Below are 27,377 nucleotides of genomic sequence, written 5' to 3'. Positions count from 1 at the left end.
CCTAGTCCGAGACTGAATAACAAGTGCTTGTTGTATATCCTTGTGTTTCACGGATAAGTGGGTCCAGCCAGCTCACACACCCGGGGGGTGTGGATACAGAGAGTCCTTGCTGTTTTTGATTTTGTCTCTGCTCTTGAAAGAGGTTTGTGAGAGAAACCCTTTGAGTACTTGGGGTGGACGGTAGTAGAGAGTAGTCTGTGGCTTATATTGCACGTCACTTGAAATGGTGTGTTGGTGTAAAGGAGACCATGGAAAAGACTGAGGTCTTCCGCAGTCACAGAAAGGGGGGAACCAGACCACAAGTTCGTCCTTAAACGAGTTGAGGTGCATTTCAAAAGAAGTGTTTTCTTACAGTTCCATAGAGCAGTGGTTACTAGACTTCAACAAGACGGTCATACACACATGTAAACACACGCCCCCGGAAATATTGACACACTGGAGTTATATTTCTCTTCGCTTATTTTGCGAATGTTTCGGGGAAACAAAACTCCATGACAAAAATGGCTTTAAAATGAACAAGGCGAAGATCTTTTGCGTTTGCATCATCAATCCCTTTAAGAGTGGTGGAGACTGAATAATATGCTTGTGACCGCCGAGGCTTCCAGTTGAGAGCTGCTGTGGCCTCAGTCTCTTACAAGCACATCCTCTCCCCTCGGGTTTCGCTGGCTCAGAAATGAGTGTGCAATTCTCAGTACGTTTTCTTCAGTAAGTACAGAGTGAGTGAGAATCAGTGAATAAAGGAGGGGAACCAGGCCAGGAGGGAGGTTAAGGCTAGTAATTAGTGCTGAGAAAAAACAAACAAGAGAAATTCTGGACTGGTAGAAAGTTCTGGAACCTTCCCAACAGGAAGGGGATGGGCTTTGGGAATGACGTGCATCTATGGTTTCTCTGAGGTGTGGATTGACTGCTGCCAGGCAGCAAGGGATTATGGGAGTTTTGAAGATGGCAGCTCGTTGTTTGAAGCAGTTAGTCTAAAATACACATTTCACATGACAAAAAGTTCTCAGAGTAAAGTTCAAATGTTTCTCTTCCTTTGTTGGTTGAGTCAAAGGCATACTCGTGCTTTTCCGAAAGTCCAAACTTAAAACACTGAGCCTCTCGCCGAACAAATCTAAAAGGATTTTTTATTTTTTTTTAAACAGAAAAATTGGAAGAGGGTGAGCAGCGTGGACACAGAAGAGCCACCTTGTACTCCTCAAGTCTGTCCCTCGATCATCCCACCCACACTGATTATCACCACATTGATTTGCTTGGTTTTTGCTCTTCTGTCTGTATATGTGTAGTACTGTGTAGTATTCCTGTGTAGTATTCCATTCCTCCTTTTTCTAGCATGGAGCTCTGTGACGTGGTCCTACATGGACTCCCCGCTCAGCAGGTCCCCAGGAAGCAGCGTGTTGATTGGAGTAGGACTCCCCATGACCCGCCCCTCCTCTCCGCTGGGCGGTCCCCATAGGCTGGAGTACTGGGGCACGCCCCCCCACAGCAGGTCTCCGCCCGTCTTGGCTCCACCTCCTCCCATGCCACCACTGCTGCCGCCAGAATTCCAGTGGGGGTGGCCAATGGGGTGCGAGGATCTGGGCCCGGAACTGCCCATCCGCATCTGATTGACGCCTGGGTCAGCCTGCCAGCTGGTGGTTGAGGCTAGCTGCTGGCCCTGTGCAAAGAAGCGCTGGACCTCTTCCTCCCCAGCAAACTCTGCCAGGATGGTGGTGTTACCCAGAACGCACCTGGACAGGAAGAGAGACAAATAGAGGTGTGTTATTTAGTTAGCCTCGTTGAAGTGGCCATTCTCATACACCACGTGTGATGCTATAGATACTGTATTTTACCCTTTGTGGAAGCAGGCCGGGCACACACTAAAAGATCTCTCTAAGTTCACATTTTTCCAAATTCTAAGCTTTCCAAGTTCTCCCAGTTCTAAGTTCTTTCACACCTGACAGTTGACATGACATAAGTGCTTCTGCCTACGAGCAGTGAGAGGGGCAGGAAAACTGCCAACAACATCTCCGTACATGTGCAGGGACTTCTGGGCCTTGGCGGCCTCCTCCTTGGAGCTGTAGCGCACCAATGCGTTGCCCTGGGTCAGGTTGAGGTGGAATGTGATGAGGGGGCCATGCTGCATGCATAGCGTCCGCAGGGTGGACCCGTCTATCTGGGGAGTGAGGTTCCTCAGGACCAACCAGCTACTGGTCCTGTTGGAACTGTCTGTACTCCATGTGGTAGCTGCTATAAGGATAGAGGGGGAGGAGGAGGAGAGAAGAGGGGGATAAAGAGGGCGGAAAGAGCTAAATAAATCTAAAATGCAGAATTGCGCTATATCTAACACCATGATGTCACAATGTCAGAAGTGGATTCTCCAAGGAGCTAGGAAAGTCAGTAAGATGGGTGGTGTATTCTAAGCAGCAAGCTCTGTAGTTTAGGTAAACCACAGTGTCAGTTGATCAAGAGAGGTGCGTTCAACCACAACAAGGCATTCTCTGGGCGTTGTCTAGACCGCCTTGGCTGCACCAAAAGGGCACCAAGTGTCTGCCTGCCAGGCTACAACATACACCTCTAGAACCTGGCCTTTAGTCTGTATCACCTCGAGAACCTGGCCTTCAGTCTATCGTATCACAACACCTCTAGAACCTGGCCTTCAGTCTATCGTATCACCTCTAGAACCTGGCCTTCAGTCTGTATCTCAACACCTCTAGAACCTGGCCTTCAGTCTATCGTATCACAACACCTCTAGAACCTGGCCTTCAGTCTATCGTATTACAACACCTCTAGAACCTGGCCTTCAGTCTATCGTATTACAACACCTCTAGAACCTGGCCTTCAGTCTATCGTATCACAACACCTCTAGAACCTGGCCTTCAGTCTATCGTATCACAACACCTCTAGAACCTGGCCTTCAGTCTATCGTATCACAACACCTCTAGAACCTGGCCTTCAGTCTATCGTATCACAACACCTCTAGAACCTGGCCTTCAGTCTATCGTATCGCAACACCTCTAGAACCTGGCCTTCAGTCTATCGTATCGCAACACCTCTAGAACCTGGCCTTCAGTCTATAGTATCACAACACCTCTAGAACCTGGCCTTCAGTCTGTATCTCAACACCTCTAGAACCTGGCCTTTAGTCTGTATCACATCACCTCTAGAACCTGGCCTTCAGTCTATCGTATCACAACACCTCTAGAACCTGGCCTTCAGTCTATCGTATCACAACACCTCTAGAACCTGGCCTTCAGTCTATCGTATCACAACACCTCTAGAACCTGGCCTTCAGTCTATCGTATCGCAACACCTCTAGAACCTGGCCTTCAGTCTATCGTATCACCTCTAGAACCTGGCCTTCAGTCTGTATCTCAACACCTCTAGAACCTGGCCTTCAGTCTATCGTATCACAACACCTCTAGAACCTGGCCTTCAGTCTATCGTATCGCAACACCTCTAGAACCTGGCCTTCAGTCTATCGTATCGCAACACCTCTAGAACCTGGCCTTCAGTCTATAGTATCACAACACCTCTAGAACCTGGCCTTCAGTCTGTATCTCAACACCTCTAGAACCTGGCCTTTAGTCTGTATCACATCACCTCTAGAACCTGGCCTTTAGTCTGTGTCTCAACACCTCTAGAACCTGGCCTTCAGTCTATCGTATCACAACACCTCTAGAACCTGGCCTTCAGTCTATCGTATCACAACACCTCTAGAACCTGGCCTTCAGTCTATCGTATCGCAACACCTCTAGAACCTGACCTTCAGTCTATCGTATCACAACACCTCTAGAACCTGGCCTTCAGTCTATCGCATCACCTCTAGAACCTGGCCTTCAGTCTATCGTATCGCAACACCTCTAGAACCTGGCCTTCAGTCTATCGTATCACAACACCTCTAGAACCTGGCCTTCAGTCTGTATCTCAACACCTCTAGAACCTGGCCTTTAGTCTGTGTCTCAAGACCTCTAGAACCTGGCCTTTAGTCTATCGTATCACATCACCTCTAGAACCTGGCCTTCAGTCTATCGTATCGCAACACCTCTAGAACCTGGCCTTCAGTCTATCGTATCGCAACACCTCTAGAACCTGGCCTTCAGTCTATCGTATCGCAACACCTCTAGAACCTGGCCTTCAGTCTATAGTATCACAACACCTCTAGAACCTGGCCTTCAGTCTGTATCTCAACACCTCTAGAACCTGGCCTTTAGTCTGTATCACATCACCTCTAGAACCTGGCCTTTAGTCTGTGTCTCAACACCTCTAGAACCTGGCCTTTAGTCTGTGTCTCAACACCTCTAGAACCTGGCCTTTAGTCTGTATCACATCACCTCTAGAACCTGGCCTTTAGTCTGTGTCTCAACACCTCTAGAACCTGGCCTTCAGTCTATCGTATCACAACACCTCTAGAACCTGGCCTTCAGTCTATCGTATCACAACACCTCTAGAACCTGGCCTTCAGTCTATCGCATCACCTCTAGAACCTGGCCTTCAGTCTATCGTATCGCAACACCTCTAGAACCTGGCCTTCAGTCTATCGTATCACAACACCTCTAGAACCTGGCCTTCAGTCTGTATCTCAACACCTCTAGAACCTGGCCTTCAGTCTGTATCTCAACACCTCTAGAACCTGGCCTTTAGTCTGTATCTCAACACCTCTAGAACCTGGCCTTCAGTCTATCGTATCGCAACACCTCTAGAACCTGGCCTTCAGTCTATCGTATCACAACACCTCTAGAACCTGGCCTTCAGTCTGTATCTCAACACCTCTAGAACCTGGCCTTTAGTCTGTGTCTCAAGACCTCTAGAACCTGGCCTTTAGTCTATCGTATCACAACACCTCTAGAACCTGGCCTTCAGTCTATCGTATCACATCACCTCTAGAACCTGGCCTTCAGTCTATCGTATCGCAACACCTCTAGAACCTGGCCTTCAGTCTATCGTATCGCAACACCGCTAGAACCTGGCCTTCAGTCTATCGTATCACAACACCTCTAGAACCTGGCCTTCAGTCTATCGTATCACAACACCTCTAGAACCTGGCCTTCAGTCTATCGTATCGCAACACCTCTAGAACCTGACCTTCAGTCTATCGTATCACAACACCTCTAGAACCTGGCCTTCAGTCTATCGTATCACCTCTAGAACCTGGCCTTCAGTCTGTATCTCAACACCTCTAGAACCTGGCCTTCAGTCTATCGTATCACATCACCTCTAGAACCTGGCCTTCAGTCTATCGTATCACATCACCTCTAGAACCTGGCCTTCAGTCTATCGTATCGCAACACCTCTAGAATCTGGCCTTCAGTCTATCGTATCGCAACACCTCTAGAACCTGGCCTTCAGTCTATCGTATCGCAACACCTCTAGAACCTGACCTTCAGTCTATCGTATCACAACACCTCTAGAACCTGGCCTTTAGTCTGTATCTCAACACCTCTAGAACCTGGCCTTCAGTCTATCGTATCGCAACACCTCTAGAACCTGGCCTTCAGTCTATCGTATCACAACACCTCTAGAACCTGGCCTTCAGTCTGTATCTCAACACCTCTAGAACCTGGCCTTTAGTCTGTGTCTCAAGACCTCTAGAACCTGGCCTTTAGTCTATCGTATCACAACACCTCTAGAACCTGGCCTTCAGTCTATCGTATCACATCACCTCTAGAACCTGGCCTTCAGTCTATCGTATCGCAACACCTCTAGAACCTGGCCTTCAGTCTATCGTATCGCAACACCGCTAGAACCTGGCCTTCAGTCTATCGTATCACAACACCTCTAGAACCTGGCCTTCAGTCTATCGTATCACAACACCTCTAGAACCTGGCCTTCAGTCTATCGTATCGCAACACCTCTAGAACCTGACCTTCAGTCTATCGTATCACAACACCTCTAGAACCTGGCCTTCAGTCTATCGTATCACCTCTAGAACCTGGCCTTCAGTCTGTATCTCAACACCTCTAGAACCTGGCCTTCAGTCTATCGTATCACATCACCTCTAGAACCTGGCCTTCAGTCTATCGTATCACATCACCTCTAGAACCTGGCCTTCAGTCTATCGTATCGCAACACCTCTAGAATCTGGCCTTCAGTCTATCGTATCGCAACACCTCTAGAACCTGGCCTTCAGTCTATCGTATCGCAACACCTCTAGAACCTGGCCTTCAGTCTATCGTATCGCAACACCTCTAGAACCTGACCTTCAGTCTATCGTATCACAACACCTCTAGAACCTGGCCTTTAGTCTGTATCACCTCTAGAACCTGGCCTTTAGTCTGTATCACCTCTAGAACCTGGCCTTCAGTCATCTTCTACTCTAACTGAACATTTATGAGGGCTACAGTTTTTATGACAAGCACAACAAATACACTACATTTTTTGGAGAGTAAGACAGATGTTACATGAACTTCATAACTCATCAACTGCAGATGCACTGGTTGGACCAAACCCATTCAGAGTATTCATTTATCATTTATCCAGTCAGTCCCCATCCAGTTACTTAACAGCTAATCAAATAGACCCCCCTTTGTTTTTACACTGCTGCTACTCGCTGTTTATTATCATGCATAGTCACTCTACCCCTACCTACATGTACAAATTATCTTGACTCGGTACCGGTTCCCCCTGTACATAGCCTCATTATTGTTATTTTATTGTGTTACTTTTAAAGTATATTTTTTACTTTAGTTTATTTAGAAAATATTTTCTTAACTCCATTTTCTTAAAACTGCATTGTTGGTTAAGCATTTCACAGTAAGGTCAGCTCTATTTGTATACAGCCCTGTTGTATTCGGCGCATTTGACAAATACAATTTGATGTACCTGAGGAGTAGGAGCTGCTCCAGCCTTGGGCCAGGCCCAGGGAGTTGCCTCCCCAGGTGGAGGAGTGCTTGGTGGGGTTGGTGAGGCCCGGAGGGGGCCGTGTGGGGGCGGCTGTGTTACTGCGGGGCCCCTGGGGGACCTTCCACAACTCATGGGACAGAGAGACCTGGGAGGGGTGGGAGATGGGCCCCGGGGACCAGGTGGACTTCATGTCTGACAATTTACCTGAAAGAGAGATAAGAGAAAAAAAACACATTGATTGCTTGGCAACAATTGGAGATACTTGGCATTCTTCTATCAACAACACATAGGGAACTAAACAACCCAAAACACTAGTCAGAATAATACCCTGGTAGAGGGGTTGTTGACGGTAGAGCAGAGCATTCATTCTGCTTTTCCTGTATGTGTTGAACCAAAAACAGACTAAACACAGCTAGACTTCACACACACAACTAAACAACCCAAAACACTAGTCAGAATAACACACACAGTCCCAGACCGCACAGTAAGGAGTACAGCACAGGGTCAGTCTCAGTCCATGCCTCACAGTATGGGACAGATCAGGCCAGGAACACAGATAGACCTTTTACTAGAACTATAGTAAGATATAGTATATATACCCTCCTCCCCCCTATTCTCTTCTCTCCCCCCATGCTACACACAGGGGTGTGGATACATCAACACCAGAGGGAAGATGTATGAGGGGTGCAACTAAAGAGGGAAGGGCACACAAAACGGATGCGATGGTAAGGATGGGGTCCTCCTCTGGACCAGATACTGAGCCACCAGAGACCGGGCAGGGAGGAGGAAAGGGTAGGGTTGGGACAAGCAGCAACACTGATGGGGGGCAGGGGGACAAACTAGCTCAAAGCGGAAGTCACCCCTACCCACAGATCTAGGACCAGATTATCATATCACCTGATCCTAAACATAACCACTGGGAATATGGTAGGATATAAGATTTGACCCTGTATCAGTGGTTAGAGGCGACTTCCGCCCACTCCGACAAACTGTGTACCTGGGTCGTCCGTTTCCGGGGACGACAGACTGAACGAACTAGAGTAGGCACTGACTGGCCAATCGGTGGAGGGGGGCAGGGCCTCGTTCTGAGATGAGGTGGGGGAGGAGCCTATGGGGGCATCGCATCCAGCAAAACAAAAACAGAAGAAGAAGGGAATGGAAGAGAGAGAGAAAATCTAATAAAGAAACAGAATAAATGAAAGTGGATGACTGAATAGCTGTGGTGCTCTGTGGCTGTGTGATATGGGAGAGTTCAAAGTGTTGGGAATAAGATGATCTAGTAGTGTAGATATACGAGTGTCGGATTGTACATGCAGTTAAGTGAAGAAGCAGCAGGACCAGAAGGAAAAAAAGCAGGCTCCCTCCAGTGACCTAACTGTTACAGATATTCAGTCTCCCCAACCCACTGGGATACATTGCAGGCACAGTATCTGATTTGGCCTGCAGCAGTTTTCTTTGAATGATTCAGGTCATCTCAGACCCCCAGCTCTCCTCTCCTCTCTCAAGACCAAGTCTACCAGAGAGAGAGCACCATCATTATGTATGTATAGGACTACTTACAACATGAACACTCCCCTCCCTCCCTCTCCTCTCCTCCCCTGTCCCTCTCCACCCATAGCTCCCCTGTCCCTCTCTCACCTGTCCTTCTCCCCTCCCTCCCTCACCTTCCCTGTCCCTGTCCTCACCTCACCTCCCCTGTCCCTCTCCACCCCTGTCCCCTCTCCACCCCTGTCCCCTCTCCACCCCTGTCCCCTCTCCACCCCTGTCCCCTCTCCACCCCTGTCCCTCTCCACCCGTCTCTCCCCTGTTCCTCTCTCCCTCCCTTCTCCCCCCTCATCTCCCTCACCCTCCCTTTCTGCTTCCCTCGTCCTCACCTCCGCTGCGGTCTCTCTGCAGGTAGCGGTTGACGTCCTGGATGTTGGTGTTGATGGTGGGGCCGCTGGGAACGCTCCCCGGGGTCATGTTGGGGTCGTTCTCCGGGTCGATGTTCTGCAGGCCCTTCCAGGGCACGCCCGGGCAGAACTCTGGAGGAGGAAGTGATGGTACAGGAAGTATTACAGTTGTCATTCCTCTCATTCATTTACATGATTACCCGGTTTAGTAATGTACAAAATACAAAATGTGGTGCTTGCAATGAAACTAAACCCTTCTGATAAATTCACTTGAAAACAGAACTAATTTGGCCACATCAGTCCCATGATCATCATATTAGGTGAATTGGTTTTTGGCTGGACAGTAAGCAGTCACTGTAGCTGTCCAGGAGTGTTTTCCACCATCCCAGTCTAACTAGCCATCTAACTGACCTGGAGGCCAGGTGATGTTGGTGCCGTTGACCATCTTGTCGTTGGGGCTCTTGCCCTGGCTCCAGCTGTCTGGGGTCACCAGGGGGTTAGTGGGGGACTCGGAGCCAGGCATCATGCCGTAGGGGCTGTACCCATCCTCCATTTGGGGGGGCTTCCCGGGGGGGCCCAGGTTGGAACCTGGCAGAGACAATAGGGGAACCAGGAAGTTGGTTAAGTACAATAGAAATTAGAACTAGAGAATGGAATATTTAGTCAAGTTTAATAGAAACCAATAGAGGGGTTGGGTTAAATGCGGAAGACACATTTCAGTTGAATGTATTCAGTTGTACAACTGACCAGGTATCCCCCTTTCCCTTTACTGGAACATATAGTAGCATTGAGATGGAAATTACAAGGTTCCACTTGAAAAACCCAAAACTACGTTCTGAAGCTGCCAACTGAGTGTCATACACCATGGTCCTTCCATATTCCCCAGTTCTACTCAGTCCAGCTCAGTAGAGTTCAATAAATCTTTATTGTCCCAACATTGGACAATGGTGTCAACAGTTTGTACCGTGCTTGTTCAGGTTGGGCTCCAGAGAGGATGAGCCTCCAGAGAGGCTGTCCATGGAGTTGGGGTGTGTCCACTGGGAGAGGCGAGACTGGGGCTGGGGAAGCTCCTTCATGGACAGGCCTCCCACCTCCATGCCGGTTACATTCATGTTAGGATTCAGTCCAGCTGGGAGATGGGGAGAGAGAGGCGGGGGGGAGTGGCAGCGGGGGAGGGAGTCAGGCAGAGAGTGAAGTGGGGGGAGAGGGAGTCAGGCAGAGAGTGAAGCGGGGGGAGAGGCAGCGGGGGAGGGAGTCAGGCAGAGAGGGAGGGAGACAGGCAGAGAGGGAGGGAGACAGGCAGAGAGGGAGGGAGACAGGCAGAGAGGGAGGGAGACAGGCAGAGAGGGAGGGAGACAGGCAGGGAGGGAGGGATGTAACACCAGACAAGACAAGTCAATAAAGCATTAAGGATGAATCACTCGTTTCTTGTTTTGCACTTTGTTGATATGGTTCTTTATATAAATCCAATCAATCGTAATGCCTATCTGTTAGACACTGAGCAAGTCCCAACAGCTGTACTTGAACACAGACAGATATTGACCAGAAAGACGATCTGTTTAGCACAGAAAGGACACACACAGGTCTGGGACCTGTAACAATGATGACATTCCCAGTCCTGCTATCAATCAATCAAATGTATTTATAAAGCCCCTGTGACGTCAACAACTGTCCCAAATTGACAAGAGCCCAAAGAGCAAACAGAAGCACAGTGGAACTACAATGTGTTGTGCACATTGTGGAACAGAGTTCCCACTCACAGAGAGGGTAGGGGCTGTAGGAGTTGGGGGACGACTGCTGCTCTTTGGTCTGCAGGTCGGGTAGGCCCGGAGCCTGGGGGTGGCCTGGGAACAAGTCCAGGGCTGATTTGCCTTGGCCGTGGTGCAGGCCGGAGGAGGAGAGGGAGCCGAGGGTCTGCTGCTGCTTCATCAGCAGGGCCTGGGCCAGCTGTCTCTGGTGCTGTTGGATCTGCTGCTGCATGTTATTGATTGTACGTGCAACCTGCAGGAAGAGGAAGTGACATCAGAGAGAGAGACACAAAGCTGGTGGTAAGTTTCTCTGTGAGCCAGCAGAAGACCACAGGGACATTTTCAATGGGACAGTTGCTGGAGAGAATGGCAAGTATAGCCCCTTATACATATAACATCTGCTTCTACTAAGGATTAACCACCCAGGTTCTCTCACATTCACCAGACTAGGAACCCAGGTATGTCTGCAAAGCACATACCATTCTACTACAGCAGAGGGGGTGTAAAACATTAGGGTTTTACCCCAGTATGAGGCCTGGCCGGGTTCAGGATCAGTAGATATGAAAGGCAGAGATGGGTGAAACTAGTGGGCTGTATTTGAGAGGGAGGGACACAGAGGGACACAGAGGGGGACAGAGGGACACTCACATGCTGCTCTTGCTGTCGGATGGGAGCTGAAACGTTACGCTGCGCCTGCAACATCTGCTGCTGAATTTGTAAACGCTGGTACGCCTGCAGAGGAATACATGTTTACACACAAATCCACAGACACATGTACATAAATATACACGTGCACACACACACACACACAACTGCACACACACACACACACAACTGCACACACACCATTTTCTAGTTGCTACAGAATGCGATCAGTCAAAACCCAAGGGTTTTTCACATCTCTAAGGCAACGAGGCAGTGGAGAAGTGTATGATATAAGCGTGTACAGAGTGTATCTGCATAGTGTTTATATGGAGGAGTCCTAAAGTAAACTGAGAGGAGACCAGAAGAGGACTCACCAGTTGCAGCTGGTATAGTTGGTTCAAAAGGGTCATATGTTGAGGGTTTATTGGTGAGGTTAAAAGTGCAGGATTCAGACCAATGTTTTTTGCTGCAAACTGTAAGAGCTGTGCTTGAACCTAGACAAGAGAGAGACCAAAAGATACGGTTTTAGAAACCATAAACTAAAGTACGAGAAAAAAACGGTGGACAGGACTGAGGCGCTTATGCACGTAAACTATGCTGAGGGTCGCTGAAAAATGTGTGTGTATGATTCTATATATGAGTGCAAGTGTGTTTGTGTGTGTGTGAATGAGTGAGGGGAGATACTTGGAGGGGGCTGAGAGGTGTGTGGTATTCCCCAGGTCGTATTCATTAGGCACTAAATACAAGACAATGAATCCAAACAAGGATCCCTCCCTACCTGGACTTGTCTAATAACAACCTCTCACTTTCGCTGTCCGTTGAAAACCGTTTTACACAGTTTTCCCATAATGAATACAACCCTGGTCCATGTTGTGTGTGTGTGTGTGTGTACCTGAGGGGAGAGAAACTGAGGCACTTGAGCGCGTAGACTAGGCTGGGAGGAGCCGAGAGGCGGCACTGACGGCTGAGGAGGAGGCTGCTGCATGGCCCGGGCTTGTGCTGCACCGCTACTACCCAACATTCCACTCTGCATCTGGGAGGGAGGAGAGGTGGAAACGAGTGTGGAACAGCATGATGATGGGGACCCACTATTCTGCACTGTTGAGGAAGAACTGCAAGTCTGCATGTCTCTGAACCGTTTACAGCCATTGCACGTGACGAATAAACTTTGATTTAGATTCATAAAAAGTCCAACAAGATTTAACAGGCTAGACAAAACCCCAGTGAAAAATCCAAACCTAAATACAGGCTCCCTCTAGCTCTGTCTGTCCCCTGCCAGTCCGTCCGTCCATCTCCATCTCTGCCTATCAGTATGCCAACCAGTCCTTTCTCTTCTCAGACTCCTATCTTTCCTAGCGGTCTGTCATTCAACTCCACATTACCCCCAATTCTGCTTATGGCACCTGTCTGTTGCCTTTCTGCTGTCTAAACCCCACATAGCCGTAGACAGTGTGCTGCCTACCTGTCTGTTGTTCAAGTTTTGCATGGCTAGGCCCTGTGGGCCGCCCAGGCCCTGGCTGGATAGAGGCAGGGCAGTGCTGGGCAGGGAGGGGAGTTTCAGGCCGAGGGGGCCGGGGGAACAAGGCATAAACGGTGAGGAGGTGTGGACGTCCTCCACCAGGCTACCAACACCGTCCTGCGCCCACACAGACAGCCACAGAGGGAGAGCGTCACCATCACACTCTCAATGGGTAGATACATAGAAACTGAACCTTGCCCTGTACAGAACAGAAACTGTCCCCTCATAACTAGCGAAGAATGGAACAAACACACTATTGAGTGAGTTACAGAACAGTGTGATGTACAGTATTATACTGTTCATTTTTTAAATATTTTAGGCTTTTTAAAAATCTTTATTTTTTTTCCTGATTCCTTGATAAGTTATTTTCCATGGTTCCCCAGAACACTGTCTGCCCTGGCTATACAGCATCTTCTCATTGAAGAACCCATGGACAATATAGGAGTGTGTGATGTTGGGGAGGGGGTCAGGGGTCATTACCTTGTCGAGGAAAGGGGAGCGATCTGAGGAGGACTCTTTGGAGTGGAGGGGAGGCCGGCAGCCCATTGGCCCCTTGTTGATCAGACAGTTGTTGTAGTCGGACATGCCCATCCCCCGCCTGTCCAGCTCTGTCTTCTTCTCCAACAGAGCACCTGAGAGAGACAGAGTAGCGAGAGTAGTGAGAAAAAGAGAGCAGCGAGAGAACACAGGGATATTACCAACACTGATACAGTCAGTGACAGTGATATGGAGTGCATCAAGAACAAGGAGTTAACAGAGTGTATTGAGGACTGGGAGAAGAGACTTACTCATGGCCTGGTCCAGGTTCATGTTGTTCCTCTTCAGAGCCTCCTCGGCTGGATCTCTCTGGACACACACACACACACACACACACACACACACACACACACACACACACAAAGGAACGGCTGTCAGCAGAAATATCTCACAAACATGCATGTGTATGTGTGGTCATGTGTGGCTCAGTTGGTAGGAACATGGAGCTAGCTACACCAGGAAGGTGGGTTTGATTCCCACGGGGGCTACCAACATGTATGCATTCACTGTTGCATTAAAGTGTCTGCTAAATGGCATGTGATATTATTATCAGATTTCTATGTATACAGATTACATCAGTTTGACCCCAGAGGTAGTAGCAGGTAGCAGCACTCACAGGGAAGCCCATGTCTGTCAGCTGCTTGATCAGGCGATTCATGATCCAGGCTTCCTCCTGCTTGCCCAGAATCTTCCCCTTAGGTGGGCCCTTCCTGGGTCTGTTGCCCCAGGAGTTGCTCTCCTGGGAGGCCTGGCTGCTCCACATGTCCCCGTCGTCAGGGTCCCACTGGCCCCCAGACAAACCCATGTCCTCCCCCCCACCGCCACCCCAGCCGTCTTGCATAGATTTGGGGGCTGCAGAGGGAGAGAAGTGTTGTGTTACCATCTTTTCAAATTCATTTCTATCCATCATCCTCCGCAACGTTTTAAGTCACCAGCTGCCACTGATTATGACATAATATATTTGTATTTCTGATTTGTGTTGGTTCTGACCGTGGGGCATTTGTGTTGGTTCTGACCGTGGGGCATTTGAATTGTCAGTTGATTTAGACTTATTTTAGTATAGCACAGCCATGCACTGGTAAATTACAGAGTTCGGTATAGAAAGACTATTGGAGAATACATTGTGTATTCAGTCTGCCACCAGAGGTCAGTGTAGCTGCATACTAAATAGGGAGTCAATTTGTTTTCAGCAATTATATTTCCATGACTTCTCAAAACGTGTTCTCATGGCTTTCTTGTCCCTCTGCAGCAGACATATGATGAGCAATATGTTTGGAACATCGAAACGCAATAAAAATCACAGTATCAAATCGTATTACACATAGGATATGTATTGCGATTCTCATGAATCTATCAGCACGCAAGGTAGCCAGCAGGTAGCGTAGCGGTTAAGAGCGTTGGGCCAAGTAAACGAAAGGTCGTTGGCTTGAATCCTTGAGCCGACTAGGTGCAAAATCTGTTGATGTGCCCTTGATCAAGGCACTTAAACCTAATTGTTACTGTAAGTTGCTCTGGATAAGAGCGTCTGCTAAATGACTAAAATGTAAAACATTGTAATATCATGAGGTCCCAGCCCTAGTAAAAACATCAGCAATTCCGATTAATCAGGAAAAATCTGATCTAATCTCTAAAAAGTACTAGAGTTCTTCTCACCTGGTTTGCAAGGTGCAGATCCAAGGGGTGGATTGCCCCGTCTGTAGGGTTCGGGGCTGTTGTCACCCACACCCCAGCCCCCATGGCTCCCGGTGGGTTTCCCCCAGGCGGAGGTCCCGTTGTCCACGCTGACCGGAGGGGGAGCAGGCTCCCCCCAGGAGGGCTCTAGTTTGGGGTGGGTACTAGAAGGCTCCCCCCAGCCTAGGAACAGGATGACTTTGATAAGGGCACACATGGATTGGATAACAGTACAGAGAACAACGGGCCCAAAACAAACTCTTGCTCTGGAACCTTAGGTCAACTCTGTTCACATGCTATAGGTCCAAAAGTTTCCTTATCAGCTTCTACCCACAAGCCACAAGACAGCTGAACAATTCATCCCCCTGTTGATTATCTATGCATAGTCACTTTACCCCTACCTACATGTGCATATTACCTCAATTGGCCCTACCTACATGTACATATTACCTCAATTGCCCCTACCTACATGTACATATTACCTAAATTACCCCGTACTCCCACACAGTGACTCGGTATCGGTACCCGCTGTATATAGCCTTGTTATTGTTACTTTTTTATTTTTCTTAAGAAAATATTTACTAAATTAACTAAACTTATTTTCTTAAAACTGCATTGTTGGTTAAGGGCTTGTAAGTAAGCATTTCATGGTAAGGTCTACCTACACATGTGTTCATGTGAAAAATATTTTATCCTACAGGAGAAACCCCTGCACTGCCATTCATACACAACAAAATGCATGTATTGTCAATGTCAACATTGTGTGCATCCTTGTTCTAAATCTAAGTTTAAACAGTCACAATGTAACAAAACAAATCGAAGAAAATCATATTGCTAAAATGTACCATTCCTAACCTTTCTTTCCTGGTTTCTACAATGCCCCTTTAAGCAGGACAGGTTAGACCTTGGCCAGGCTAGGACAGAGGCGGCAGTTTAACTCTTGGCCCTCTCTGTAGTAACCAGTTGGCCTGGCTGAGAGTCAGGCAGCCCCATCTCTGCCTGTGCCAGTTTGTCTATCGCGCCAAGAGGTCTACTTCCTGGATCAGATTTCACTCTATGAGTTATGATTATCTCCTCATTTCCTTTCCTTCATGACCACTGACGTTAAAGAAATCAATAGCTTGTCATTTTAAGTATCAGGGTTATGTGGGAAAGGAGTGAAGGAAACTAAAGACATATTTCAGTGTATACTGTATGGACACAAAACTTGTACTGTATTATTTCGTGTTGCATGGTTGATTGTGGTGCATAAAAGAGCAGCATATGGGGCAGTGACTAGCCAGAACCAGCAGGGGGTCTAAACTCTCCCTCTCTCCCCCCTCCTCCTCCTCCTCCTCCTCCTCCTCCTCCTCCTCACGCTCTCTCTCTCCTCCTCTAACTACTAACAGATGGTGGTTACTCCTATAATCACACACTTCCTCCACAGCTCAAACGTTTTGTGGCTCCAATTGCTATTTTCACAAGCCGGGTTAGTAAACAGCATTCTTGGGCTTCCTCCGCCACGTGTGCCCACGTGAGGTTGCCACAGTTACGCACACAGATGGGGGCACCCGTGTTGTTGTTGTGAAACCAGAGAAGAGCGAGATTCAGAGAAGTAAAGGGGGTGGAGCCAGGGTGGGCTGACATCGCCTTCGCCAATTTGGTTCTTCATTTAGATGGAAATCTAAGAGGCGAGATTTTACCTTTAAACGGATCAACGTTTTGGAGGCAAGCATGTGCTCGCTGTGCGCCACCTAACAGGATCTTGTGATAAGTCATAGGTAGAACACACAACTATTTCCTTGTTCTTGTGTGTTCACAGTATAATAACAGTTGATTGAACTGCGACAACGGTTTTAAGCTGCCGCTTTTTAACAAGACGACTAATCTTTATCAGGCCTGGCACAGTGAATTCATTCTGCCTGTTAGGTTTGAGTAAAACCCACAACACTGTTCTCCTCCCATGACTGCATGTACAAAACGTAAACCCAACACTGTTCTCCTCCCATGACTACATGTACAAAACGTAAACCCAACATTGTTCTCCTCCCATGACTGCATGTACAAAACGTAAACCCAACACTGTTCTCCTCCCATGACTGCATGTACAAAACGTAAACACAACACTGTTCTCCTCCCATGACTACATGTACAAAACGTAAACCCAACATTGTTCTCCTCCCATGACTGCATGTACAAAACGTAAACCCAACACTGTTCTCCTCCCATGACTGCATGTACAAAACGTAAACACAACACTGTTCTCCTCCCATGACTACATGTACAAAACGTAAACCCAACACTGTTCTCCTCCCATGACTACATGTACAAAACATAAACCCAACATTGCAAGACGCTTCACAACTTCATAAGACTCCTGATCTAAAAGCTAGATGGCATTGTCAAAACACAATCACAGTAACACTATAAGCCATCCATTCATAGAGTATGTCTTCTCACCTGGACCCATGAGGGGTGGTCTGCTGTGTGGTGGAGGCGCAGTCTGGTGTGGCATGGCTGGGTCCATGGGCCCACTGTTCTGGCCTGGGCCCTGGGGGTTGTGGCCCCCATGGCTCTGGAGGGGTGGTGGGGGGCCGTGGTAGGTGTGAGGATGGTGATGTGGTGGGTGGGGGTGGTTGTTGTTGTTTCCAGGGGGGCATGCGGGGGCGCTCCCTGGAACGTTCCCTGGGGGTCTACCTTGGGGTGGCCCTCCTCCCCCAGGGTTGTTCTTGTCCCAGAGGTTGACCGTCTTGTTGTAGGCGCCCGGGTCGCCCCAAGCCGAGGTGCCGTCGTCAATCTCCATCTTGCGTCGGATGGAGGGTGGGGAAGGCTCCTCCCACCCTGTGGGCTCTCCTCCTGAGGGGTCCTGCTTGCTCCCTCCTCCTCCCCCATTGCCCTCCCGGCCTGATACACTGGGCTTCACGGGGCCAGGGCCTCCCCAGGATCCCATGCTCCCTTCTCCACCTCCTGCCCCGCCCATGCTCCCTCCTCTAACTCCTCCGCTGTTGCCGTTGGAGCTCTCCTGGGGCTTGCCGCCCCATCCTTGGGCAGGGCCACTTGGGCGCTGTTGGGCCATCGCTGGCTCTCCCCAGCCTCCACCTCCTCCAACATTTCCCCCCATCCCCGGACCAGGTTTTCCCCAGCCTCGGTTGCTCTCTTTCCAGCCTCCTGCCCCTTCTCCCTCCCAGGGAGGGTTGGTGGTGGGACTGTTCTTCTTGCCATCTGCAGGCTCTCTCCAGTCTCCTCCTCCTCCTCCATTGCCCCCTCCTCCAGCGCTGTTGCCCCAGCCGCTGTGGGGCAGCTTGGGCCCATCTCCCCAGCCCTGGGGCTTGGGGGCCTTGCCGTGGGGATCATCCCAGCTTGGGGACTTCTCCTCTGGAGCTCCCCAGGACTGGTTCCCAGCTTTGGGCATGTTGGGGCCTGGCCCGGGGCCTCCCGGTGGGGGGTTCCCCCAGCCCCCGGGACCGTTGGGGGGATTCTTGCTGCTCGGTGGCTCGCCCCAGCCAGAGCCGGGTTGGCTGGCTGGAGGCATGGAACCACCCCAGCCAGGGGCAGCCTGAGGACCAGGCCCGGGACCCTCGCTCTTAAGGTCAGCCCGATGAGGGGGGCCATGGCTGGGGTTGGAGGGCCCTTGGGCTGGCTCGGTGGGAGTGTTGGGGCCGGAGCCTCCCCAAGAGTCCGCCCCGGCAGCATCTGCCTTTCGTTGGGTGCGTGCCGCCTCCTCCATGTCCCAGGACGTGTGCTGGCGGACGGGGGTTTGGCCCCAGCCTGTGTTGCACAGCACCCTGGGGTCCAGGTCAGGGGCTGGGAGCAGGGGGGCAGGCTCATCCCTGGACGACCGGTCCTGTCGGCGGGAGTGTCCCGCTCCCTCCATGCCCTCGCTGCTGCCCTCGCTGGCCGCCGTGGTGCTAGGGGCTCGGGTGCTCCAGGAGCTGGCCTGCTGGGGAGTAGAGCTGGGGGCGTCCCAGCCTCCCTGGCCCTCGCCAGAATGCTGCTTCCCCCAGGCATCTCCGCTGCTCTGACCTCCCCAGCCTCCAGAGGTTCCACCACCACTGCTTCCATGGCTCCCCCAGCCCCCAGCCCCAGAGTCCCAGCCCGAAGGCTCCGCGGAGGAGGCGACTGACTTGGAATCTCCATTGTTGCCCCAGACGGAGCTGCCATCCTCTCCGTTGACCAGCTGGGAAGCTCCAGGAGGAGGCTGGCCCTGGGAGCCCATGCCTCCGGAGGGGCCACTCCAGCCGGACACGCTGTGGATAGGGGGCTCCTGTTGCTTGCTAGTATGATTTGGTCCGTCAGTGTTAAGGTTCTGAGGTTCTGAGCTAAAAGACACATTCGTGGACGAGGATGGGTGGGGCTCAGATGATTCTCCCCAGGTGTTGCCTCCCCCTACCGGGAGGTTGCCGTTGGTGCCGCCCACCATGGTTCCTCCTCTGTTGCTGTTCCCCTGGGCGGGAGAGGTGCCTGGCGGGTTGCAGAGGTTTGGAGGGGGTTGAGAAGAAGGGGGTTGATTGGGGTTGGCTCCCCCTGAGCTGCTTCCCCCCGCTCCTCCGCCCCCGTCGTGCCCCAGAACGGGCCAGGCCGAGGGGTTGGCATTGGGGTTCAGGTTCAAGTTAAAGTTGGTGGAGGAAGAGGAGCCCCAACCCCTGCCTCCTCCTCCTCCCATTGTGCCATCACTCTTCCCCTCCCCACCCACGACAGAGGAGGACTGAGGAGGGCCGTGGGGGGAAGGACCGGGACCAGATCCCCAGCCCCGATTGGCTGCTCCTTGGCTGGAGGCCATGCCGACCATGCCAGCCCCGGGGTGATTGGCTGAGCTGCCGGGCCCAGAGCTGGCTCCTTTGCTGCTGGGGTAGTTGGCAGGAAAGTGGCCTGTCTGGCCGTTGGCCCCCGTGGCCATGCTCATACTGCTGCTGCTGCTGGCCGGACCAACAGGGTCAGTGTCCGAGGGGCATCCTCCTGCAGGGCCCTGGCTCTGGCTGCTGCGGGAAATGGAGGGCCAGGCCTCGGTGTCGCTCTCGTCGATGATCACTGTATCCCAGCCACTGTGATTGGCCGACGTTGAGGCGGAAGTGGCACTCCGATTGGCTGGCTGGTGTCCCCAGTGGGGATTCTCATAATGGGCTCCCGGGCCACTCTGTGGGGGCAGCTCTGTTGGATGAGAGAGGATGGAGAGAAAGAGAGGATGGAGGGAGAGAAAGGGAGAAAGGGAAACGGTTACCATGTCATCATACCTAGAAGATAACATGACAACAGTTGGCATCTAAACATATGCCAAGAGTGTGCAAAGCTGTCATCAAGGCAAAGGGTGGCTACTTTGAAGAATCTCAAATTTAACATATATTTGTTTAACACTTTTTTGGTTGCTACATGATTCCATATGTGTTATTTCATAGTTTTGATGTCTTCACTATTATTTTACAATGTAGAAATTAGTCAAAATAAAGAAAAACCCTTGAATGAGTAAGTGTTCGAAAACGTTTGACCGGTAGTGTACATGCCAAAATGTTCCCAAACTGGAGATTTAACCGATGATGGAGGATCCTTTAATTCTGGCTTATGGATCCCACCAGTCCCCGTCTACACAGTTCCCGGCTGCGCCTCACAAAAGGATAGCTTGAAATCAGACAGTTAAGATTAGAATTGTGATTACAACGTGCACATAGGCTGTACTTGTTTTAATAGCCAACAATGTTTATTCAGCTCAAATTTACTCACGAGGCGATGGCATACAACTCAGTGTAGGCATAGGCTAGTGTTTTTATTGGTTTTCTGTATTCATTTCAGGTTCACAGTGGTACGAATACGCCACTGCTTATAACTAACTAGAAGATGTCATTTGGTTTGCTAACTTGCTAGCTAAGTGGCTCGATGTTAAGATCAAGCTTCTTGGTTACAGCAGAGACATTCAAACCCCTCCTGGATGAAGAACCCTGTTGCCTAAATTATTTTGATAACTAAATAGCTCCCCCTTGTGTGCACTTCCGGTAATACAGTAAACCCCGGTATGGTACAGTATGACGTATGATAATCTGTCTACCATCCAACCCTAGTTGAAATTGACTGCCGTTGGAGTTTTGTTTATTCTGTATATTTCGAAATACCCCGGTATATCGCCCAAGCCTAGTAATCACAACAGCTTTACCCTAGTTGCAGCCATCTTGGAATAAAGTGGGAGCCTAGGTGGAGTCCACTGGCAGATCCGAAGACGCCCATCCTCAGTCCTAACCCTTGACCCCTGAATCCTGCAGTTCAGCCTCAGTCTGGTCCTGACACCAGGTTCACAAACATTTGGCTTGACTGATAACCACTCTGCCCTGGAGTGTATTCAATTAGGTGAAACACTTCACAATGATGCCGGTACAAATGTAATGTGTACAGCTGACATGACTCACAGTTCTACATGACAAACACAAGTACCTAATCTACAACAATACAACATTTATATCTGAATGTTTTGTAACGTTGCACCCCTGCTGTACAGAAGATTGCCTCCCAGTCCCCTCAAATCGCTACTGCCTCTACTCCTCAAACCCAAACAGTAGGATTTCTCTCTTCCAATAAAGAAACCCCACTGCTGAGAGAGGCTTGGTTAACAACAGTTCTAGAACTATCCCCTGAAGCAGCTTGGTGCATAAGAAGTGAGTCAGTCCAAAAGCAGCAGCTGCTCTAGATGCGCTGCCGTGGTAATCACTCTGCCGCCGCGGCAGTTTCCTCTCGTTGTTTTTGGTGTGCCTCCACATGCATGTGTGAGCGGAGCGGATCTCTGCACAGACACAGCATCTGCTTTTTTCTGATCTTTAAATGGGGAGAGGTGTCGTGTGTGTGCAAGCTTTGGCTGTCTCTCACTCTCTCTCTGCAGAGCTTAGGCTTCTTCCAATGATTCTAAAAGAATAGGAGAAACGGGGAGAGAGAGGGGGAGGGAGAAACGGAGAGAGAGAGGGGGAGGGAGAAACGGGCAGTGTCTCAGACACAGCGGTGTGGTTTCTGTGGTGTAGTACAGGACGCCATTTTATCAAATCTGAACCAGAGCCAAAAAGGCTCAGAGCTACAGTCTGTTTCTCTCTCTCTCGCTTCCTGCAGCACGCTCGCTCCTCTGAAAAAACACACAAACTATCCTCATGAAGATATTCATCAGAATGCCATCTGTCGCTGCTGGATGTTTTCCGTTGCAAAATCGCACTTATCTTAGTACTTGCATGCATTTAAAAGGCAATCGTGCACTACAATGCACAACGCAGTGAAAGACGCCCAGCGAATAAAGAGAAAGAGGGGGGGGATCACGGGCGAAAAGCAGGAACAATACCTGAGGAGAGGTACCTTCCGACCATGGTGAGCGAGCGCTACGTTTGGAGCGAAGCGGTGGCGGCGGAGGCAGCCATCCCCGTTTGTCTCTAGTCTCAATATGTCTGCTCGGCTCGCCAGGGCTTTCAGAGGCTCATTTTTGAAATACTGCCAAGAAGCTGCGAGCTCTCGCGGCATGAGAGATACACACACCCTCCCCCCTCTGCTCTGTTCCAGCCTGCTTTGGCCTGGCTAGAGCCATCCTGCCTCTCTCTCTTTCTCTCTGGCTTTATTTATAACTCGGCTCTATTCCTATCCATGGAGAGAGGATATCCTCTCTATCAGAGACAGTAGGGGCAGACGTAGAGGGTTATGCTTAAAGCCGAGAGCATTTCATTGTGCACTAAACAAAAGGGAGATTCCTTTTTGCTCCCTCCCTCCCGCTTTCATTCTTTTGGAGTCGTCACTAAATATTTAGCCAGGACCACTCCATTTACATTGAGCACAGCCTGGCCACAATGAGAGCCTCTGCAAAAGCAGAACAGCAGCAGGACATGGACAAAAGCAGAGCTTTTGCTGCATCGTTGAGTGTTTAGGAATGACACTCAAATGTGCACTCACATACACACGTTCACCCGCACACTCAGACAATAAACACGCATCCAGACACGTGCAGGTAAGCAGACACATTCTATGCACATATTCATCCAGATGCATGTGCACATATCATATGCACGTACACACACACACACAACCCTCCCCCTCCTGCTTCAAAATGATTTCCTATAGTATGCTGGCAGTTGACACAAAAACTGCTGTTGTGTGACGTTCCAAGCAGAGACAGACTAGTCTGCAGCGGGACTACACAGCACATACCAGAGCAGCTCCCTGGAACACAAAACAGCCCCAGTTTGGCCAGGAGAAACACCACCACTTCACTGGCTGCATGGAAAACAGCATAAACACATGAAATGAAGCTCACATGGCTGTGGGCAGGAGGCCAAGAAGAGCTAAACGTCTGTCTTTACACAGTGTGGTCTGGAGTGACGGAGCGAGGGAGAGAGAGAGTGAGGGAGGGAGGGGAGGAAAGGGAAAGCGTGGCAAAGACAAGGAGAAGAAGAGAGAAAATTAGGTGGAGACAGCAGAGAGGAGGGGTTAGAGAAAAAGAGAGCTAAACAGAGGAGGAGGGGCAGGCCGCTATCGGGCGCTAGCTAGAGGCAGGCCGCTATCGGGCGCTAGCTAGAGGCAGGCCGCTATCGGGCGCTAGCTAGAGGCAGGCCGCTATCGGGCGCTAGCTAGAGGCAGGCCGCTATCGGGCGCTAGCTAGAGGCAGGCCGCTATCGGGCGCTAGCTAGAGGCAGGCCGCTATCGGGCGCTAGCTAGAGGCAGGCCGCTATCGGGCGCTAGCTAGAGGCAGACTGCTATCGGGCGCTAGCTAGAGGCTTGCAAAAGAGAAGCAGTAACAGCAGCAGCTCCTAAGCTAACTGAAGGTGGGTATTGTTTACAAACGAGCCTCTACTGCTCCAACACACAATACATCAAAGTCCCACCAGAAGAACAGAGGTTCCTTATGTGGAAACCCAGGCCCCAGCCTTTTCCACCGTGTGTGTGATGTGTGTGTCAACGTGCAGTGAGGTCATCAAAGCCCCACTGATTGGTGCTTTGTGTATAAATAATGCCCTTCATACAAACTGTCTGGATGGCACTTACCCAAACCTCCAATCCACTACCTCGCTGCTGTTTCCCAGAAACGCGGACGGATGGTGAATTGCAATCTCAGCCAAGACATTGCTGTTAAGGTTTTTGTTTAGTATTTTTTTCCTTTCGTTTTGTTTCAACAAGTTGGATTTGTTGGGTGAGAGTGTGAAAGTGAGGGAGATAAGGAGAGGGAGAGCGTGTGAAAGTGAGGGAGATAAGGAGAGGGAGAGTGAGAGCAGGAGGAGCGCTGGCTAGTCCCAGTCAGCACAGAGAATGAGAAAAAGTGAAGGAGAGGAAGAGAGTGAGGAAGAGATGGATGTGTTTGTCAGGTCTCAGCTGGGTTGGTCCAGGCATAATGAAGTCCCCCGGGGGCAGGAGAGGAGAGGCTTGTAGAGAGAAAGCCCCGCTGCTCTTTCAATCCTTCCAACAAGACAAACGACACGCACTATTACTTACCACACACACACACACACACACACACACACACACACACACACACACACACACACTGCTGCACCCCCACCATCAAACCTCCTCTACCATTTCCATGATTAGTCTAGCCTACAGTCTCATGACTATTGGCCCATAGAGAAACAATATTAGATGAAAATATGCTCAACTCAATTGTGTGCTGTCCTGTCGACACACTCACCCTGAGTAAGGCACAAGCCCAGTATGCTACTAGCAGATGATACCCAGAAAAGCTGCAACTTCGAGTGGCAGACTTTATTCAACATCATCTTGATTATAGAAGAGCAACAAACATTGGGTCTGAGACGAAAACAAAGCAAAGCAGGCCATGCAAACACGGAGATTACCATAACAACAAACTGTAATTTGGGTAAACAACTGATTGCAGAAAAAGGTAGCATTACATACAGCAGGGACGTCCTTGTATTGCTTTGACTACTATGAAGTAGAGATAGCTGGATGTTTGTCTCAGCTTGTTCAAGGCCACCGAGTCTTGTATTATTGACCATACATGTTCTAATAGATTCAGTGGAGTGCAATTTATAGATAGTCATTTGTCTCAGAACTTCAGATTTCTATTGACTAAGCCCCAGGTGGCACAGGTCGTCTAATAATACAGTACCCGCCGTGCAAGTAGTGTGTGTGTGTGTGTGTGTGTGTGTGTGTGTGGAGCCCGTCACTGTACGGTTACAAAACGTTTAGACGGGCAGAGGGGAGGGGGCAGTGTGAGGGTAGACAGAGAAGGTCTTACACAACAACCTCCACTGTGTCCCTGTTCTCCTGCTGCGTGTGACGACGTGACGTAAATGCGACAGGACACAATCTGGCGACACCACTGGCGGGCAATGGGCCACAGAGAAGACAGGCTGGGTCCTCAGCTCAACGAGAGAGGGAGACAACAGACAGACAGACAGACACTAGGATTGCAGTCTATCGCTGGGGTCCTACAGCTTCCAGTGTTATGCAGTGCTTTCAGCTTGCTCTGGATAAAATAAGATTCTGGTAGATGACTCCTACACTGTAGAATTGTATCTAGTATCATTGGGATGGAGCTTAGTGCAGAGGCGTTAATGCACAACAACCCTACAGCTAAAATATGTAAAGGTAACACTTCTATGAGTGCTGTTATGAGGACACAGCCATACTTTAAAAAGCAATGCAAAACGCCGTCATAAAAGCCATCTACAGATGTAGGATCTTAATTCGATCACCCTGTGAAATTTCAAACGTGTATTGTTTGAGGTTTAAAAAGGCTTCAGAAGTTTGTAATTTCCACAGAAATTTCCCTTACGAAAAATGGATCAACCTCTACGAAAATGTGCATTAATTATAATCCACATTTTCTGTTAACGCAGGACTATTTTCCTGCTGTAACAAACATGCTCAAATTAAGATCCCGATTTTATTACATTCAGCCTTATTCTAAAATTGAATAAATAGTTTTTTTCCTCATCAATCTACAGACAATACCCCATAATGACCAAGCAAAAACGTATTTTATTTAAATTTTTTTGCTAATTTATAAAAAAGTTCAAAACTGAAATATCACATTCACATACACTACTGTTCAAAAGTTTGGGGTCACTTAGAAATGTCCTTGTTTTTGAAAGAAAATCTAATTTGTCAATTAAAATCACATCAAATTGATCAGAAATACAGTGCAGACATTGTTAAAGTTGTAAATGACCATTGTTGCCGGAAACTGATTTTTAATGGAATATCCACATGGGCATACAGAGGCCCATTATCAGCAAACATCACTCCTATGTTCCAATGGCACGTTGTGTTAGCTAATCCAAGTTTATCAGTTTAAAAGGCTAATTGATCATTAGAAAACATTTTTGAAATTAAGTTAGCACTGCTGAAAACTGTTGTGCTGATTAAAGAAGCAATACAACTGGCCTTCTTTAGACTAGTTGAGAATCTGGAGCATCAGAATTTGTGGGTTCGATTACAGGCTCAAAATGGCTAGAAACAAAGACCTTTCTTCTGAAACTTGTTCTGAAAAATGAAGGCTATTCCATGCGAGAAATTGCCAAGAAACTGAAGATCTCGTACAACGCTGTGTACTACTCCCTTCACAGAACAGCGCAAACTGGCTCTAACCAGAATAGAAAGAGGAGTGGGAGGCCATGGTCCACAACTGAGCAAGAGGACAAGTAGATTAGAGTGTCTAGTTTGAGAAACAGATGCCTCACATGTCCTCAACTGTCAGCTTCATTAAATAGTACCCGCAAAACACCAGTCTCAACGTCAGTGAAGAGGGGACGCTGGGATGCTGGCCTTCTAGGCAGAGATGAAAAGAAAAAGCCATAAAAAGAAAAGATTAAGATGTGCAAAAGAACACAGACACTGGACAGAGGAAGATTGGGGGAAAAAGTTATGGACAGACAAATCTAAGTTTGAAGTGTTTGGATCACAAAGGAGAACATTCGTGAGAGGAGGAAAAAATGTAAAGATGCTGGAGGAGTTCTTGACGCCATCCGTCAAGCATGTGGTGGAGGCAATGTGATGGTCTGGGGGTGCTTTGGTGGTGATAAAGTGGGAGATTTGTACAGGGTAAAAGGGATCTTGAAGAAGGAAGGCTATCACTTCATTTTGCAACGCCGTGCCATACCCTGTGGACAGCGCTTCATTGGAGACAATTTCCTCCCACAACAGGACAATGACCCAAAGCACAGCTCCAAACTATGCAAGTACTATTTAGGGAAGAAGCATTCAGCTGGTATTCTGTTTATAATGGAGTGGCCAGCACAGTCACCGGATCTCAACCCTATTGAGCTGTTGTGGGAGCAGCTTGACCGTATGGTATGTAGAAGTGCCCATCAAGCCAATCCAACTTCTGGGAGGTGCTTCAGGAAGCATGGGGTGAAATCTCTTCAGAATACCTTCACAAATTTACAACTAGAATACAAGGCTGTAATTTCTACAAATGGAGGATTCTTTGACGAAAGCAAAGTTTGAAGGACACAATTATTACATCAATTAAAAATCATTATTTATAACCTTGTCAACGGCTTGACTATATTTCCTATTCATGTATGTATGTATTCATGGAAAACAAGGATATTTCTAAGTGACCCCAAACTTTTGAACGGTACTGTAAGTATTCAGACC

The 27,377-nt window shown here is 49.2% G+C and overlaps 1 protein-coding gene across 10 annotated transcripts in view; it reads right to left on the bottom strand.

Moving 5' to 3' along the window:
• Positions 1-1,120: 1,120 nt before the first annotated feature.
• The window catches only part of LOC115171727 (trinucleotide repeat-containing gene 6C protein-like), a 69,761-nt gene continuing 43,504 nt past the window's right edge, over positions 1,121-27,377 (bottom strand). For 4 of the 10 annotated variants that reach the window (XM_029728802.1, XM_029728803.1, XM_029728805.1 and 1 more), the window contains 17 exons: positions 17,271-19,958; positions 14,814-15,014; positions 13,777-14,012; positions 13,412-13,469; positions 13,104-13,255; positions 12,567-12,740; positions 11,997-12,137; positions 11,479-11,598; positions 11,108-11,191; positions 10,472-10,712; positions 9,676-9,840; positions 9,123-9,299; positions 8,694-8,843; positions 7,817-7,927; positions 6,799-7,023; positions 2,013-2,226; positions 1,121-1,727 (listed from right to left, as the gene is read on the bottom strand). In XM_029728802.1, the coding sequence (XP_029584662.1) occupies positions 1,352-1,727; positions 2,013-2,226; positions 6,799-7,023; positions 7,817-7,927; positions 8,694-8,843; positions 9,123-9,299; positions 9,676-9,840; positions 10,472-10,712; positions 11,108-11,191; positions 11,479-11,598; positions 11,997-12,137; positions 12,567-12,740; positions 13,104-13,255; positions 13,412-13,469; positions 13,777-14,012; positions 14,814-15,014; positions 17,271-19,958 (5,513 nt within the window). In that variant the 3' untranslated portion in view covers positions 1,121-1,351. Of the gene's footprint in view, positions 1,728-2,012; positions 2,227-6,798; positions 7,024-7,816; positions 7,928-8,693; positions 8,844-9,122; positions 9,300-9,675; positions 9,841-10,471; positions 10,713-11,107; positions 11,192-11,478; positions 11,599-11,996; positions 12,138-12,566; positions 12,741-13,103; positions 13,256-13,411; positions 13,470-13,776; positions 14,013-14,813; positions 15,015-17,270; positions 19,959-22,113; positions 22,245-27,377 lie in introns of those variants that run through there. The other 6 variants (XM_029728812.1, XM_029728806.1, XM_029728808.1 and 3 more) reach the window with 6 other exon arrangements.

This window comes from Salmo trutta, chromosome 32 (assembly GCF_901001165.1).
Source record: "Salmo trutta chromosome 32, fSalTru1.1, whole genome shotgun sequence".
Lineage (NCBI taxonomy): Eukaryota > Metazoa > Chordata > Actinopteri > Salmoniformes > Salmonidae > Salmo > Salmo trutta.
This window is presented reverse-complemented; position numbering and strand designations above follow the sequence as displayed.